General features: G+C 56.7%; 1 protein-coding gene across 6 annotated transcripts in view; it reads left to right on the top strand.

Annotated features, from left to right (window-relative positions):
* Positions 1–15,365, top strand: part of GSE1 (Gse1 coiled-coil protein) — a 262,796-nt gene that overhangs the window by 108,905 nt on the left and 138,526 nt on the right. Inside the window, exon 1 of one of the 6 annotated variants that reach the window (XM_077309977.1) lies at positions 13,181–13,322. The exons of the other annotated variants lie outside the window; for them this stretch is intronic. Coding sequence (XP_077166092.1) covers positions 13,280–13,322 — 43 coding nt within the window. The 5' untranslated portion in view covers positions 13,181–13,279. Of the gene's footprint in view, positions 1–13,180; positions 13,323–15,365 lie in introns of those variants that run through there. 6 annotated transcript variants of the gene reach the window in all.

The raw sequence follows: 15,365 nt of genomic DNA, 5'->3' as shown, positions 1-15,365 counted from the left end.
GCTCAGACGCGCACAGATGGTGGTGGGTTTGGAGAGGTAGAGTGTGTACTTTTTGTTCTGAGGAGCTTTGGGGGGGGGGAACGAGAAAGAAAGATGAGCAAGCGAAGGAAGGCGATGCTGGGGGGGGGGAGAGGGAGGGGGGGAAGCAGCAGGCGGAATTGCCCCACTGTGCAAGTCAGCCGCCAGAATTGTCAGCCCGCCAGCCGAGGCGCCGAGCGAGAGGGACTTGCAAGGTTTCTTGCCGCCGTCTCCTGCTTGGAGAATTGTGCCCCGGCCACCGCTGCGCATTTGAGATGCCCCCAGGCCTTCATGCTGGGGGTGGGTGCGGCACGGGGGGGGGGGGCTGCTTAGTGCTCAGTTCTGTTGGGGCTCGGAAGCAGGTGTTTGAGCAGCGCTGGCTGCTGGCAGGGCAGGGCAGGGCAGGGGGCAGGGGGCATGGGTGGGTGGGTGGGCGGAGGCTGGCACAGCTTCCTAGTTGGCTTCTCTCATCCGCTCGCGCCACAAAACACGCTGCAGGGCTGCCCCCCCACACACACCTCCCAGGAGACGTGGAAAGGCCAGCCTTCCTTTAGGGGACTTGTCCTCGGCCCGCTTTACGCCCCGGCCCTTGACCGATGGCTTGGCAGGTATCTCTCCGCAGGGCGGGGGCCGGTGGGAGCGGTCAGCCGTGGCTGCCTCCTCGCAGGTGCGTGGGGCCGGGGCTGCCAGGCTCAGCTGGTTCTGCGAGGCAGGCAGGGCAGCACCCGTGCCAACACGCCACCGCTCCTTCCAAAGGTAGCAGCCATCTGCCGCTACGTTAAAAAGCCCGGTGGATGATAAATAGACAAGCAGCCCTTTTATTGGATTGCCGCTGCTCGAGCAGCCTCTTCGGGTTTGGCACCTGCGCTAACAGCAGACTCCCTGAGCCTTCCCTTCCCAGGCACGGCAAGATGGCTGCCCCGGCTCCTTTTGTTAGGCGGAGCCGGTTTGCAGCCGAGGGGGATGACCCACACACCTCCGTGCTGAGATGCTGCAGAGGCTGGCAGGTGGAGGTTTCTCGGCAGCCTCCCAGTGTTTGGGGGCGTTGAACCCAGTTTGGGTTAAGCGGTCAGGCCGTCTTGGGTGGCTCGGCGTCCCCTCCCCCGATGAGAAAGCAGCGCTCTTTGCACACCTGAAGATGGCAGCTGCAAAATGGGGAATGCGTCTGCTGTGGGGCGTTGCTCCCCTGCAAGAAAGCCGTGTCTGTTTGCGTGCCTTGGCCTTCCCTGTGGTCTCTTCTCTTGGTGCCCCTGCAGGCTTCCCGAAATGACAGGAATAGAGAATCCAGGCTGCCAGTATTTCCCCAGGAAGCTGGGGGAAGAAGGGAAGATGTAGGAACCCCACAGCTCAGCTTGGCTTTTGCTACGTTCCTCTTCCCCAAACGCAGCTGCTTCTTCGACCCAGAGGTCTGCCAGTCCCCCAGAGCTGGGTCCTGACTGGGCATGGGAAGGGTGCCTTTTGGCCTCATCCTGCCTTCCGCATGCCCAGGAGAAGGAAAGGGGGCTGGATCTCTGGTGTGGGAGTGCTCCTTTCCCTCCCTTGCTTCTTCCTTTTGGGGGGGGGGCTGCCTCTGAGTCTGGCATCTGCTAATTGCCATGCTGCGCTTCCAGCTGGGCCATGGCTCTCCCTTCCGGCCGCACAGGGCAACCAGAGGCTGGGAGATTGCAGGTGTTGCAGAAACCCAGTTCTTTGCCAGCCACCTTGAGCCAAGGTTAGATTCCGCTTTTGTGGTGGAGGCAGTGGCCCTGGGTGGGGAGGGGGTGAAATGGGGGCTCAAGAAAAGGCCAAGAGCGGCCCCCACCCCCATTACCGAAGTCCACTTTGATGCGCTGTTGGGCTGGCCTTTTCATCCTCACCTGCAAAGAACAGCTTGTTTGTCAATAAAAGAAGAGAGGAAATTGCTGGTGATTTGGGCTGTGATTTGCTTTGTGTCTCTCCCCCCACCCCAATGTGGTCCACCTGTTCCCCCCCCCCCCAATGTGGTTCACCCAGTACGGAGATTGGGCAGAGACAGGCCAATTGTGAGCAAGGTGGGGGGGGCTCCATCTTGCCAAATCTCAATTGCTCCTGCAGGCACCCAGGAGTGGGAGAAATCAGGCCCCCCTCCCCGTAGGTTCCTTCGTTGGCAGTGGGGCTTCCTTCGGAGAATTAAGCTGTGGGTCACAAAGTGGGACCAGTTTAGGGGTTCTCTGACGTCTCCCCTTCCTTAAAAATTATTAACATGAAGAAAGGGTAATTGGGATTTGGAGGGGGACATGCTTGTCAGTCAGTGTTCTATTTCTTCCCGGTCAAAATTTGCTTTTGCAGCTGCACACGGGAATTGGAAAAAGCCACACAAACGGATAATAGAAATTTAATAAGAACTTCCTTTGGGGAATTCTGAGCAGTGCTGGCACAGTGAAGCAGGGGAGAGGGCTCTTTCTGCCCTCTGAGGGTCCCATCAGTTGCAGTTGGAAATTGGGGGAGGGTGCAGAAGTTGGGTGCAGGCGGAAGACGGGAGATGGGGGCCAATATTCATCCATATTCCACATCGTTTTGACTGTTCTAAACACAGCATCACCTAGCCCAGCCTTTTTCAACCTTTTGACCGTGCGAGAAACCCTGAACTATTTCTAGGCTTGGAGGGACCCCAGAAGTGGCGACATGCCTTTCGGGGAAGGGGGTGTGGGAGTGAGACACACCCATCCGTTGATTCGCCTGTAGAGCGACAAGGGAAGTGGCCCCCGGTGACTTCTAGTGACATCAGCAGCCATCCGAACTTCTGCGGAAAACCACAGAACCCCTGGAGAACTCTTGCGTAACTCCTTGAGCATCCCTGCCCTGGTCGTAAACCTTTCGAACATGTTCCCAGTTGCGCTCTGTGAGATTGTAGCTCACTCCGGGTGGAACGGGCCGCCTCCTCCAAGGTCATGCCCAAGACGATCAGGTCCAAATCGGTTGCTGTGGCCTTTTCTTTGTTCCTGGCTTCCTGGGGGCCTTGGGAAGGGGGGGGGGACATGCTCACCTGAGGCCTTAGCCAGAAATGCTGCCTGCAGCTGTCGCCCCCTCTTGGGCTACAGCTGGAAAAGACTGCCGCTCCCCCTCTCCCCACAGAATAGGGGCGCAGGGTCTCAGCAACCCCTTCCCCTGGCAGGAGCCGGTACCTGGGCAAGGCAAACACTGCCTTGCCGGCAGGGAGGCAGGTGCAAACAGGTGTCCAATCTCTCCCCAGGCCTGCCGGAGGACTCTGTAATGAAGTTCAGCTGTGAACTTTGGGTTTGGGTCAGAAAGGCAATTTCTCATCATCCTTTCACGGCAATTGAGTGGAAGGCTCCGGAGCCGGGAGATAGATACATCCCCCCCATCTCCCCCCTCCCCGCTTCTTCCCTCTGCGCTTTCTTTCATCTTCCTCTCCGTTGCGATGAGATCAGGAGAGTTCGGGCAGCCAAGGTTAGCACTGAGTGTTTTGATGGGGGGGGGAGGTCCCGGGGGCTGCCTCCGATGGAGGGGACACGGTCCTCGCTATGTGGACTCAGCCGGCTTCCCCCCTGGGCCTGCCAGTTCAAATTGAGCCGGGATGTAATGGAGTTCCCTGCAGGGTTGATAATAAAAGGGCTGGCAGGGCGAAGCAGGTGGATCAGGACCTCGGAGGTGAAGAAGGGTGGTGGCCCTGTTACTCTGGCTGCAGCAGGAGAAAAGAGGAAACGTCCAGGAGCAACTTACAGAATTTGTGGCCGGGGAGGAGCTGTCATGAGTCCTTGCTCACTTCTTCGGATGCAGCTAGAACGGGAGTCCTCCAGTCCTCCTATCACAAGGTGCCTTCCATGGAGCTAGATCATGTTGGCCTGTCTGCAGGAGCAGAAAAGAGCACCAGGGGCTCATAGGAATTGTAGTCCATGGGCATCTGGAGAGTCCATGGGCATCTCCGACTGCAGTTTGGCCATCCCTGCCTTTAAGGGAAGGTGGGACAGGACTGTGTTTGCTATTCCTAGAGAGCCCCATCTCTTACAGCCTCTGTCACTGGGTCACCACTTGATTCAGGCTTTCTCAAAGGTGCGGCGATCCAGAGGTAATTACAGTTGTGCCGTGGTTTGCATCTCTCTCTCTCTCTCTCTCTCTCTCTCTCTCTCTCTTCCTGGCTTTGCAAATAGAGCCTCCAAAGTTTACCAGCCCACAAAAGTTCGGCAACAGCCTTTTCCAAAAGCAAATGGATCCGCTGATCTTCCCTGCCTGGTCGCCTACAGGTGATGATCTTCCCTGCCTGGTCGCCTACAGGTGATCATTACAAACCGACAGGTGACCAGGCTAGTGAGACAAAGCTGCGAGGAGGTTGGAAGACTTGCCTTGTGGCAGCTGAGAAGCAGTTGAGCAAACCCAAGGCTCCTCAGCCCGACTCAAGCTTTAAAAAAAAAATCAAGTTTTCCGGAGCAAACCTGACGAGACAGGCTCATTAGCGCTTAATCAAAAGAGGGTGTATGGCGAGGGGAGTCGGGTACTTGAGCAGGGACACGCTGCTGCCTCTCTGGTCCTTACGTGGGCTTGGGCAATTAAAACAATTATGTCTTGAGAGAGTCAAGCTGTCTGACTCCTTGCACGCAGCAGCGCTCGCTGGTGTTCAATAGCTCTCCCTCTTTGTTATTTATTTGTTTAGCTTCCATGCCGAGAGGCATGCAATCCGGGAAGGTTGGAAAGTCGGGAGCTGGTTTGGCAGCTCCGTTGGGGAAGCAAGAGCCAGAGAAGCCAGTCAGCTGATGCGCATCTCTGGTTCGGGGAAGGGGCGTCCTTTTTAGAGGCCGCCCTGGCCCACGGATGCATCCCGAATAGCATCCTTGGTGTCCCTCAAGGGCAGTATCGTCTACAACAGGGGTAGTCGACCTGTGGTCCTCCAGATGTCCATGGACTACAATTCCCATGAGCCCCTGCCAGCATTCGCTTCCACCCACGTGCTTCCCTGAGCTTCTAAGAGGGCAACATTGGGCTACCATAGACCAATAGCTGGGGCTGCTATTTGGGATTCACCCCTTCTTCTCTCTCTCCTTTATTCTCCTCCTGGAAAGTCTAGCTGGATCCGAGCATCCCCTACGTGTCTGTGCTGCAGGCCCGCATTTGGGAAGCCAAGGTGTCCGCCTGCTTTGTTCCAGTTGCTGGAAAGCTGCCCCGGTTCCGTTTTCTAGGTCAGCGTTCCTGTTCCGGGGCCTGCTTGTGTGGTTGTTTTTCTCCTCTTCGGCTGGGGCCGGGGCGGTATTATGTCAGGCGAGCCGCTGGGAGCAGGAGGGAGGCGCGATGTGAGAGTAGCGAGAACGCTCCGGGGGGAGAACGCCCACGGGGCTCACCTCTTTCCTCCGATGATGTCAGGACTTTCTAATTCTGGCTGGTGCTTGCTTGGCGGCGGGGATGTGTGTGTGTGTGTTGTGTGTGCGAATCTCGCCTGTTGAATATTCTTCCCTGCCTCCGGTAGCGCTCCTTGCCATGGGCTCAGGAAAGCCAACGAAGCTGGTATAACCACAGGGCCACAAGGGGAGTGCTGCAGCTTTTGGAAACACCCTTGTGTCTGTGCAGTGGATTTCTCCCTCTTCTTGGTCCTCATTGCTTCCCCCTGTCGCCTCCTGTCCTTCTGTGAGCCTGCCTTTGCTGCAGGCCCCCTCAGTCGCTGAGGTATCATGGCGGGTTGTTTGCTTAGCTCATCCCTTTCCAGCCTTTTGACCATGCAGGAGCCCCGTTATAAGATCTGCTGAGATCACACTCTCCCAGGCTATCCAGATCAAGGCAGAGGTGCTATAAATGGAACCTCCTCGTTCAGGAGCAGTCAACCTCCCAGTGCCAGCAGGCAGCATCAGAGGAAGCCCTCAGCCTCTCAAGATGACAGGATGGCCACAGTGTGAGACAGGAGGCTGGACTAGATGGACCCTCACTGGTCTGACCCAGCAGGGCTCTTCTGAGGCTTTAAAGTCCAGGTGCCCCGTTCATGATGCTTAATGATGCTTGCTTTCAGGGTGGCAGACTTTGTGGTCAGGCTGTTGGCACATGGGTCATGTCGTGCTTCCCGAATCCATGCATCGGTTAGCTTGGGCCCCTGGGGGCCACACCCTCACCCGAAGTAGTCCTTGGGGCTCCGACATGCACCAGGGTTTGTTTTTGCATCTTGGCTGAGTGCTTGGCGACCACGAATGCGCCAGCTGCTGCGAGGTTGCCCGGGGGTTTCTGCCCCTTAATTCTTATTCTCTCTCTCCCTTCCAAGCTGCAAACAGCCTTCCGTGAAGAAGAGACTTTGCATTCCATTTCTCGGGAGGTTGCTAAGAGCCGGAATTAGCTCTCAGAGGCATCCTCCTGGTGCTGCCCGCTAGCAAAAGGCCCCCCTCCCTCCCCTTTCTAGGCATTAATGGGGGGGGGGAAGCGGCTGCCACTGCTGAGCCCTGTCCCATGTTGCAGAATGAACCCATTCAAATAAGTTTTTTAGGCGTTTTTGTTGCTTGGGGTCAGGGTAGACGCAGAATGCGCGCTTGGCCTCGTCTGGCCGTTCAGCAGATTGTTCCGGTCAAGAGCGTTTGGAGATGGTGCTTCCCCGTTCCACCCCTCCCCCTCCCCAAATTAGGGTCACGCTCATGGGCAGCCAGCAAAGGCAAAGAGTTGCATGGCTTTTTGGAAAAAAAGCATGCGTCGTCCGGGACGCATCCTCACGCTCTAATGCTGGAATTAGCTCTCGCTGTGACCTCTTCAGCCCCCCCCCCCCCTTCCTGGGTTGTTGTGCAAATAGGCCTGTTGGTTGTTAGGAGGAAGAATCCGTCTTTCTCCCCCCCCCCTGCCCAAATGCTTCCCCTTCAGGGGGTGCTGCCTCCAGTCGTTCTCTTACACTTTCAAGACCTTGCATAATCGGGTTACTCATGTGAGCAGCATGAAAGCGAAGGGGGCAATCCGTGCAAGTTTGCCCAGCTGCTTCTAAGATTCGGGCTTGCGGTGTGTGCCTGTCTTCTGACGCCCACATTGGTATATAGAAGGGGCCTTCCTTTGGGCTGAGTTTAAATTTGCAGAGAGGAGTGCAGCACCTAGGCGCTTAAATGAATAAAACAGCTTTATTGTGAAGGGAAGCATCTTGGTATACAAAGAGCAAAGAAGAGAGAGAGAGAGACCTAGTAGCCTAACTAGCTAATTGTGCTCTGCAGGCAAGCAGGGAGGAAGTGTACTCAACGGAGCAGGAAGTTCCTATTCTAACCATGCTAAAAACACCTCTCTTCCGATGCCCCCTGCAGGTCACTCTGCATATTCTGTTCAGTCATGCATAATGCAGATCTTTCCTATTCCAAAAATTGCTACTGATTTTATACCCTTTTTTTTTAGGAAACACTGTAAGGCAGGGGTAGTCAAACTGCGGCCCTCCAGATGTCCATGGACTACAATTCCCAGGAGCCCCTGCCAGCAAACGCTGGCAGGGGCTCGTGGGAATTGTAGTCTATGAACATCTGGAGGACCACAGGTTGACTACCCCTGTTTTAAGGGACGTCCTGCCCATTCTCTGCCCCTTCCGACTCTCAGCTGCAGGTGCAAAACAAGCTTGAGATCCAAACTTGGTTGTGTGGGAGATCCCCGAGCAGATCTTCTGCCTTTTCCCCTTGCCGTTCAGAAGCACCGGCCAGATCATTTCGATCGGGGCCTTAGTGCTGGGAGCCAGAGAGGAGCTTGGCGTGTTTCGAAAGACACCTTTGGTATTCATGGTAGGCAGCTGTCTGTCTTTTCCTCACCTAGTGCTGTTAGTAATAACTCGGAGGAGAGTGCCTGTGACAGGTTTGCATCACATTCACAAGCTTATGGGTGTGTGGGAGGGAAGGTGCCGGCGTGCCGCAGGAATGACTGGCTGATGGCCTGAGGGGTGACCAGCTCCTCTTGTGGGGTGTATTTTGCAGCCTCATTTCCCCCCTCAGGGTCCCTTGAAGGCTTGAGAGGCCATAGGAGGGTTATAGTTACTTCATTTCTACCCCATCTTCCTCCTTCAGGGGTGGCCCAAAGTGGCTGGCATCCTTTTCTCCTCCATTTTGCCCTCACAACAACCCTGTGAGGTAGTTAGGCCAAGAGCACGTGACTGGCCCAAAGACGCCCAGCAGGCTTCCATGACACAAATGAGGAAACAAATTTCTTCCAGGCCAGTTCTGTTTTTGTGGGAGGGGGCATCATCTGTCTTTGAACTGGGGTACTGTGGATGGGCATGCAATCGTAAATTTCCTGCATTCTGCAGGGGGTTGGTCTAGATGACCCTGGAGGTCCCTCCCAACTCTGATTCTGTGAAAGGATTCGAACCCGGGTCTCCCGGATACTCATCCAGCTCTCTTCGCCACCATGCCGCGCTGGCTGTCTTTCGGTGGGTACTTATCACCCTCCCTCCCAGCCTGAGAGCCCCTTGAAGGTTGGAGCGTTCCTAGCAGGGTTTTGACCTTTTCATTTCACACTGTGGGAATTCCCGTGTGAAGTCACTGCTCAAGTTCTCATTAAGCAAACCCTCCAGCGACTGTGGGGGCTGAACAGCAGCTCTTGTGATGGGGGCGAAGGGCATGTGTGCAGCGGAGAATCTGTCCTGTGCCAAAGATGGAGTAGCAGCGGTAGTCCAACGGCGGCCTTCCAGATGTCCATGGACTACAATTCCCATGAGCCCCTGCCAGCGAATGCTGGCAGGGGCTCATGGGAATTGTAGTCCATGGACATCTGGAGGGCCGCAGTTGGACTACCCCTGGAACAGAGCGTTGGTTGCATGTCCCCATGTACTGCTCTGGATCAGGACCCATGCATATCTTTGCTTGCTAGCTTTGCCATGGGCAAGAAACGGGAGGAGGTGCGAAGAGCAGGTTAGAAGGTGCCTGAGCTAATCACAGGGCAGGTAATCCCCCGGCCAGGCCAGGCGGCATAACCCTCTTCTTGGCTGTGAGTTGGAGGAAGGACCAGAGGCAGGCAAGGTCTCCAGGCAGCGTGGGCAAGTCAGCGTGAAGCGCCTGGGGGCTGCCACGACCTTTGCCCTTTGATCCAGATTCCTGCGGCAAATGGTCCAGAAAAGCACTTCCCCAGAAACAGCTGAGCTGGCGGCTTTTGAGGGCTGTGCGCTCCGGCAGTGCCCCGGAAAAGCTGAGTGACAAAAACACCACAGCCATTAGGGTGGGAATTTCTTCCTTGGTGTGCTCAGGAGAGAGAATCCCAGGCAGAGGCTCCTCATTAAACAAGGCTCCGGGATAGTTAAGTGGGGGGGGGGGGGGCGAGTAACAGCCCGCTGACTCACATTTGGGGGCAGGCTGCGTGGTTAACGGAAGTGTTGCGGCCAGAGCTTTCCGGGGCCAGAGGCCACTTCCTCCAGCGCCTTTCCCTGTCTCTGCACCGGCCCCCGTTGTGCCTTCCCTGCAGCCCTGGGCAGCACCTGCTCCGGTTGTGGGGGGCGGGGAGGGGAGGGGAGGGGAGGGGAGCGGCCCCTCGGTGCCTGCGACAGCAGCTGCCCGGCTGGTCCTGACTCCCAGGAATGCGGCTGCTCCGGAGGAGACCGGCTGACTCCTCCTGACCCCTGACCCAGCGGGATGACACAAGCCGTCTTCTGTTTCTCCTCAGACTGATTATGGGGTCAGCCCGACAGCTCTGGCTGTCTCGCGCTGCCTGATAAAGCGTCTGGAGTCCCTGGTGCACAATAGATCTGTCAGACTCTCGGCACAAATGCGGGAGGGACGGGAGGTGAGGAGGGAGCCGGCCACGGAGGCACGGTCTTGCTTGCGGGAGATGTGCGCTGGGTGGGGTGCGTGGGACCTGGGGCAGCGCCTCTCCTCTGTCCCGTGGGGAGGCCGCGGGGTGGACTGGTTCATGGAAGAAGCCATCCCCCTCCTCCTTGAATCGTGACTTCCGTGGACCCTCCTAGAACTCGCTTGGCCAAGGCCCCTGCTAGTGGGCCTGCAGCCCGGACACTGCCCGTTCCCCTGTTTTGCTTTGGATCGGGGGAAAGAGAGACCCGGCCGGTCGGAGGAGGGCTTTGTCGTAGGCCGGTGTGAGAGTAGGAGTGGAAGGGCGGGAGTGGGAAGCCGCCTGCTGCTTGGGAATGCCCCCGGGATCGAAAATGCTGCCAGTTGGCCAGAGGGCTTCGGACCGACCCCTGGGCTTGATTGTGTGCAGCGGCCTGCGGCAGCACCCAGGAAGGCTTCCTCGGCAAACGGATGAGCGGGTCAACCAGGGGCTTGCCCTGGCATGGAGGCAGTGCGGTGGTGAGCTGCCACGTACCGAGCGGCAGATGGTGCCACCCGTGTACAGAATTACGCACGCAGCGCCTGCTGGTCGGGAGGGCCACTGTTCACGGTGCCTCTCCCTCCCTCCCTCCCGCCAGCACCAGAGGCTGCATGCCTCTTAGATCAGCTGCTGATGTGAATTGCATCCTTGGGTGGGGGGACGGTGTTGCAGTCACTGCCTCGGGGGCTTCCCAGAGGCAGCTGGTGGGTCGCTTTGTGAACAGAACGCGGGACTTGACAGGCCTTTGGTCTGATCCGGCATGGCTGTGCTGAGGTTCTGAAGCCGTTGCAACCAATTAATGTCAACGCCGCGTTCAGATTGCGCCGTGGAAGTCTCTTCCGTGGGATGGCCGTGAGGCTTCTATTTCTTCTAAGACACGGACAGGTTGGCTCACGCTGGGTTTCCCGACCTAGGGAGATATGCATTGGGCTGTTGGCCGCGTTTGGGAAATCCGCCTGCTGTCCCAAGCGGGGGGGCTGGGTGCTTTTCTGACCATCAGGGGGAAAATATCACAGCCGGAGAGCCAGGGTGGAGTCTCGGTTAAGAGCGTTCGACTAAAATCGAGGAGACCAGGGTTCGAATCCCGATTTGGTCTGTGGAAGCCGGTTGGGTGACCGTGGGCCATTCACACTCTGACCTGCCTCACAGAGTTGTGGGAATAAAATGCAGGAGGGGAGTTATCTAACCTGCTTGAGTCCCATGGGGGGAAAGAGGTGGGGTACAAATGAGATTGTGACCCAGCCACAGTGTGGACACGAAACCGCCTTATGCTGAGTCAGTCTTGCCCCCTCTGACTTATTCTCCAAGGTGTCCCTGGTGGGGACCTATATCCTGCCCGCTACCTGATCCTTCCTACCTGGGATGCCGCAATTTGAACCCTGGGCCTTCGGAAAGCAGATGCTCTGCCATTGGGTCTTGTGAATACTTGCCTGTCGGCATCTCCAAATTAGTTGGACGTGTTTTGGCTGTCATTGGCATCTTCTTTTTGCCCCTTTCAGATATTGCACCGGGTCCCGGTGATGGGGAATCAGCTTTGGAGAGATGGCCTCTGAGGGTCTCTCCAGTCCCCTTTGAATAGGGGGGACCTGGCTTCTCCACAGAGCGGCTGCATCTCTGCCCCCATTCCTGTAGTCAGAAAAAGGGCTCTTTTTCCCCCCTACCTCCTCCCTGGGGCCTCTCCCTTCCTCCCTTGCAGCATCACGTGATGGCACCCCAGGCTGAGCTGAGAGCCGTCTCCTCCAAGGGTTGGGTGTCACGTGAAATGCAGGTGAAGTCACCTGCCCGAGGAATTTAACGAGGACAAGCAGAAAGAGGTGGGTGGAGGGACGTCAGGTGGCTCGCCCAGGAAGGTCACCTGAGCAGAGAATCTTGTCCCAGATCAGCAGTTTGCCTTTGCTAGGCTTTCTCCCGACAGTGTTCTCATCCTTCCTTTGTTGGCTCATCTTTCCTGTTCGTTTTCTTCTCCTTTTGGGGGTCTCATCCAACTTGGCTCCTCCACAGAACGGAAGGAACATAGACCAGGCATTCTTTTGTTCTGGCGGTTCGCTCCATTTAGAAGTTTTGGCAAACCTGCTTCTGTTGGAAGCGATTTTGGGTTTGGAGACGGACTTCTGGGAGATTAGGATTTTGATGTGCGATTGGGCTTCATTCCTACGTTTTGAACCCCAGGCCAGAGAAAAGACGAAGGTTGTGTGTTCTTCTTGTTGCCTCCTCTGGCAGACAGGTTTTTCCGGTTTAGGAGAGGTTCACAAACCTGCAAAAGCATCTTAACCAGAAGGGACCCTGGAGAGGGACAGGAGAAGTGTGTTAAGTGATGGGAAATGTTGCTTCTGTGGTCAGCCTTCAGCTTCAGGGTCACATAAATGCATGGAAATGCCTTCTACTGAATCAGACTCTTGCCCCATCAAGGTCAGCCACTCTCCAGGGTCTCAGACAGAAGGGTCTTTCCCATCCCCTCCCGCCTGGACCTTTTAAAACTGGAAATGGTAGGGATCAAACCGGGGACTTTCTGTATGTCAGGCAGAGGCTCTTCCCCTGAGCTGTGGCCCCTCTCCAAGGACTCAGGCAGAGAAAGCTTTTTCATATCACCTCCTACCTGACCCTTTAAGCTGGAGCCTCTGGGGATTACACCTGGGGCCTACTCTTGTAAACATCGGAGTGGGATCCTCTTTGTAGATTTCCAAACCTCATTTTCCCCTGAACTGAGAAACGTGGAGGACGGAGGCTGCTGCCTGAAGTTTCCGTGCTTCTCAGAAAAACAGATTAAAAAATCCCCCAAACATTCAACCCAATAGAATTTGAGACACTTGTTTATTTAATTTAATTTTTTTATTTTTGCAATTGAGACTTCAGCTCTGCAGGATGGGAAAGGGGGGTGGGGGGTCTTCCCCTCCCTCCCCCTCCCCTTGTCACTTAATCCTCCCGCCCCCTCGGCCCCCTTGTCACTCTCCTCCTTCCCAGTCGCAAACACAAAGAGGAAATGCTCCCTGTGCGGCGGGCGGGCGGGCGGGGGGGGGATCCGGAGCAGAGCCTGCCATTGAGGCTCCGGGAGAAAAGGCTCCTCCAATTAGAGGCGCTGCTTCTGCAGACTTGAGGCGAGGCACTTGAACTGTCACTGCGGAGCCTTAATTAGCAGCCGCGGGTGAGGGGTCAGGCCCAACTCAGCAGTCCTGACAAGGCGGCTCTCAAGTGCAAGGCGGAGGGGAGGGAGGGAGGGAGGGAGGGAGGGAGGGAGGCGCAGGCAGGCAGGCAGGCAAGGAGCCCGGCAGCACCGGGAGGGGAGGGGAGGGGAGGGGAGGCGGGCAGGCAGGGTGGGGGAGAGCACCCTCTCTTGGGGCAAACCCAGGAGGGATGCAGAAGGAGGTGCCAACCCCGCCGCGCGCTCCCTGAGCTGCCCTGGGGACCCGCCGCCGCCTGCTCCGCGCTCTGAGATTCTCCCGGAAGGAGGCTTGTCTTGTCGGGGAGGCAGTGGCCGGCCGGAGGAGCGACCCCGTCCCAGGAGGCTGGCCATGCGCTGGATCGCCGCTTAGATCTCGCCCGCCCCATGCTGGAGATGAAGACCTGGTCCTCCCTGCTCCAGAGCCTGAGTGAGTGGAACGTGCTCTCCGCCTAAGGGTTCACCTCGGTGCGCACTCTTCGCCTCCCGGCGCCTTCCCCGGCACACGTGCCTCTGGCCTGGCAGTCCGTCCGCCGCATGGGGGTGTGAGGGGGCGTTTCGCGGCCCCCCCACCGCCCTCCTGGTTCTGTCCTCCAGCACAGAGATGAAGGGGCTTGTATCAGGGGATGGGGGTGGGGATGGGGGTGGGTGGGAGCGCATAGCTTTCCCTCCAGCTGCCTGTTTCCATTCCCGCCTCCCCAGGTTGTTTACAGCTGACGATGGAGAGGCCCAAGTCCTGTTAATGCTGACCCTTAAAGCCTTCTCCCTCCTCGCAGGCGTTTGGGGGGGGGTCCCTGCCAGAACGAGGGGGCGAAAACGGCATTGCACCGCCCGCAATTCCTGGTGGTTTAATTTCTGTTGTTGTCGCAAACTTAAGAAGGTCTCTCCGATCAACAGAGGAAACTTTTCCTGCCAGGCCTGATTGGATCGGCGCTTTGCATCTTCCAGCCCGCCCTGTGACTTCTGAGAGCCGCCCCTGATGTTCCCTTGGGTGCTGATTCCTTTCTGGGTGCCCCTGCTGCAAAACTGGGCACTGTGCTCTGATCTCGAGGGCTGTGGGTCCCTTCCCAACTTGGCATGCCTGTTTCGGGCTTAGCATGCAGAGTTGCCGGTCCTTCTCGGAGGACTTCTAATCGGGGGGGGGGGGGGGGGGGGATCTCTCTAGCGAGTGCTTCTTTTCATTGCGAGCTAATTAACTCTACCTGGCCTGTGACTTCCTGAAAGGAAAAAGCGTCCCCCGTGGTGACACCCTGACCCGGCGGGACCTCACCTTTGACCTCTGGCCCTTTTAGAGAAAGGCTTTCAATGCGAAGTTATTTGATAGCTAATCCCGGCCAGAATGTTGTCTCTCCTGGCTGTAAATCCAGGGCGGAGGGAGGGCATTTAAAAAAAAAAGCTTGGGCCATTCGCAGAGCGTTTGGGTGGGTGGCACTCAAGGGCAAGTGACGTTCCCGAGGGCAGTAAGTGCAAGAGGCTTGTTTGGAAAATGCCCCCTGTGTCCATCCCTTGAATGAAAAATTGTGGGTCTTAAAGGTGGCCCGGACTCTAAATTTGGTCTGCTGTTTCAGACCAACTTGGCGACCCGTTTGAATCAATGTTTGAGGGAGCCTCGGTTAGGGTTGCAGGCTGCAGGGTGGGAAATTCCTGGATATTTGAGAGTGGAGCCTGGGGAGGGACCCCACCTGTATGTGTTGTTGTAGATTCCACCCCCCCCCAAACTGCTGTTATCACCAGGGGAACTGATCTCTGCCACCTGGAGATTCCAGGAGATCTCCAGGTCCCGCCTGGAGGTTGGGACTGCCAGTGTCTTAGTTGTAAGAGAAATTATTTGCAGTCTGGGGGATCACATGACATTTATCTTCCCAACTTCCATGTGGGTGCATGGGGGGCGTTCAGAATTTATAAACGGGAATAGTCCCCAGGGTCCTCCAAGTCATGGTGGAATTAGTTATAGGGAGCAGGGTATGTGTGTGAACTTGTCAGGACCTCTGCACCTTCTCTGCCCTCTCCCTTCCTTCCTCCCTGCCAGGTTTCCACGCTCCCTGCATGCTATTTGACATTAGGGAGGAGGGGGAGGGGGCAGCCCTTTCCTGGAGGTCATGGATCTGCAGGCCTCCCCGGTTGGAAAAAGAGCTTATAGCAAATCCAAAATCCAGCAGCTGTCAGATTAGACTGTTCAGAATTTTTCTGCAGGGTTGCAGCAGCAGTGGGGAGTCTGTCTTTCCCTACATGCGTGGGGTGCCATCCAGAGCTCTGGAAAGAAGGATGCTGAGATGAAGCACTTCAAAAGACTGGCTGGCCTTTTCATTTGGAAGGGCCACAGCTGATCTAGCTAGCAATAGGGGAGGTGCATCTTCAAACCCATATTTCTGTCGCTGCATCCTGGCATCAGCAGGTGACAGGTATCAGCCTCAGGAAATGTGCTTCGCACAGGAATGAAGCTAAACCATGGATGGGATCCTTTGTTGGGGGG

This window comes from Paroedura picta, chromosome 14, assembly GCF_049243985.1.
Source record: "Paroedura picta isolate Pp20150507F chromosome 14, Ppicta_v3.0, whole genome shotgun sequence".
Taxonomy (NCBI): domain Eukaryota; kingdom Metazoa; phylum Chordata; class Lepidosauria; order Squamata; family Gekkonidae; genus Paroedura; species Paroedura picta.
Note: the sequence above shows the minus strand (reverse complement) of the source record. Positions and strands in the feature narration are given on the sequence as shown.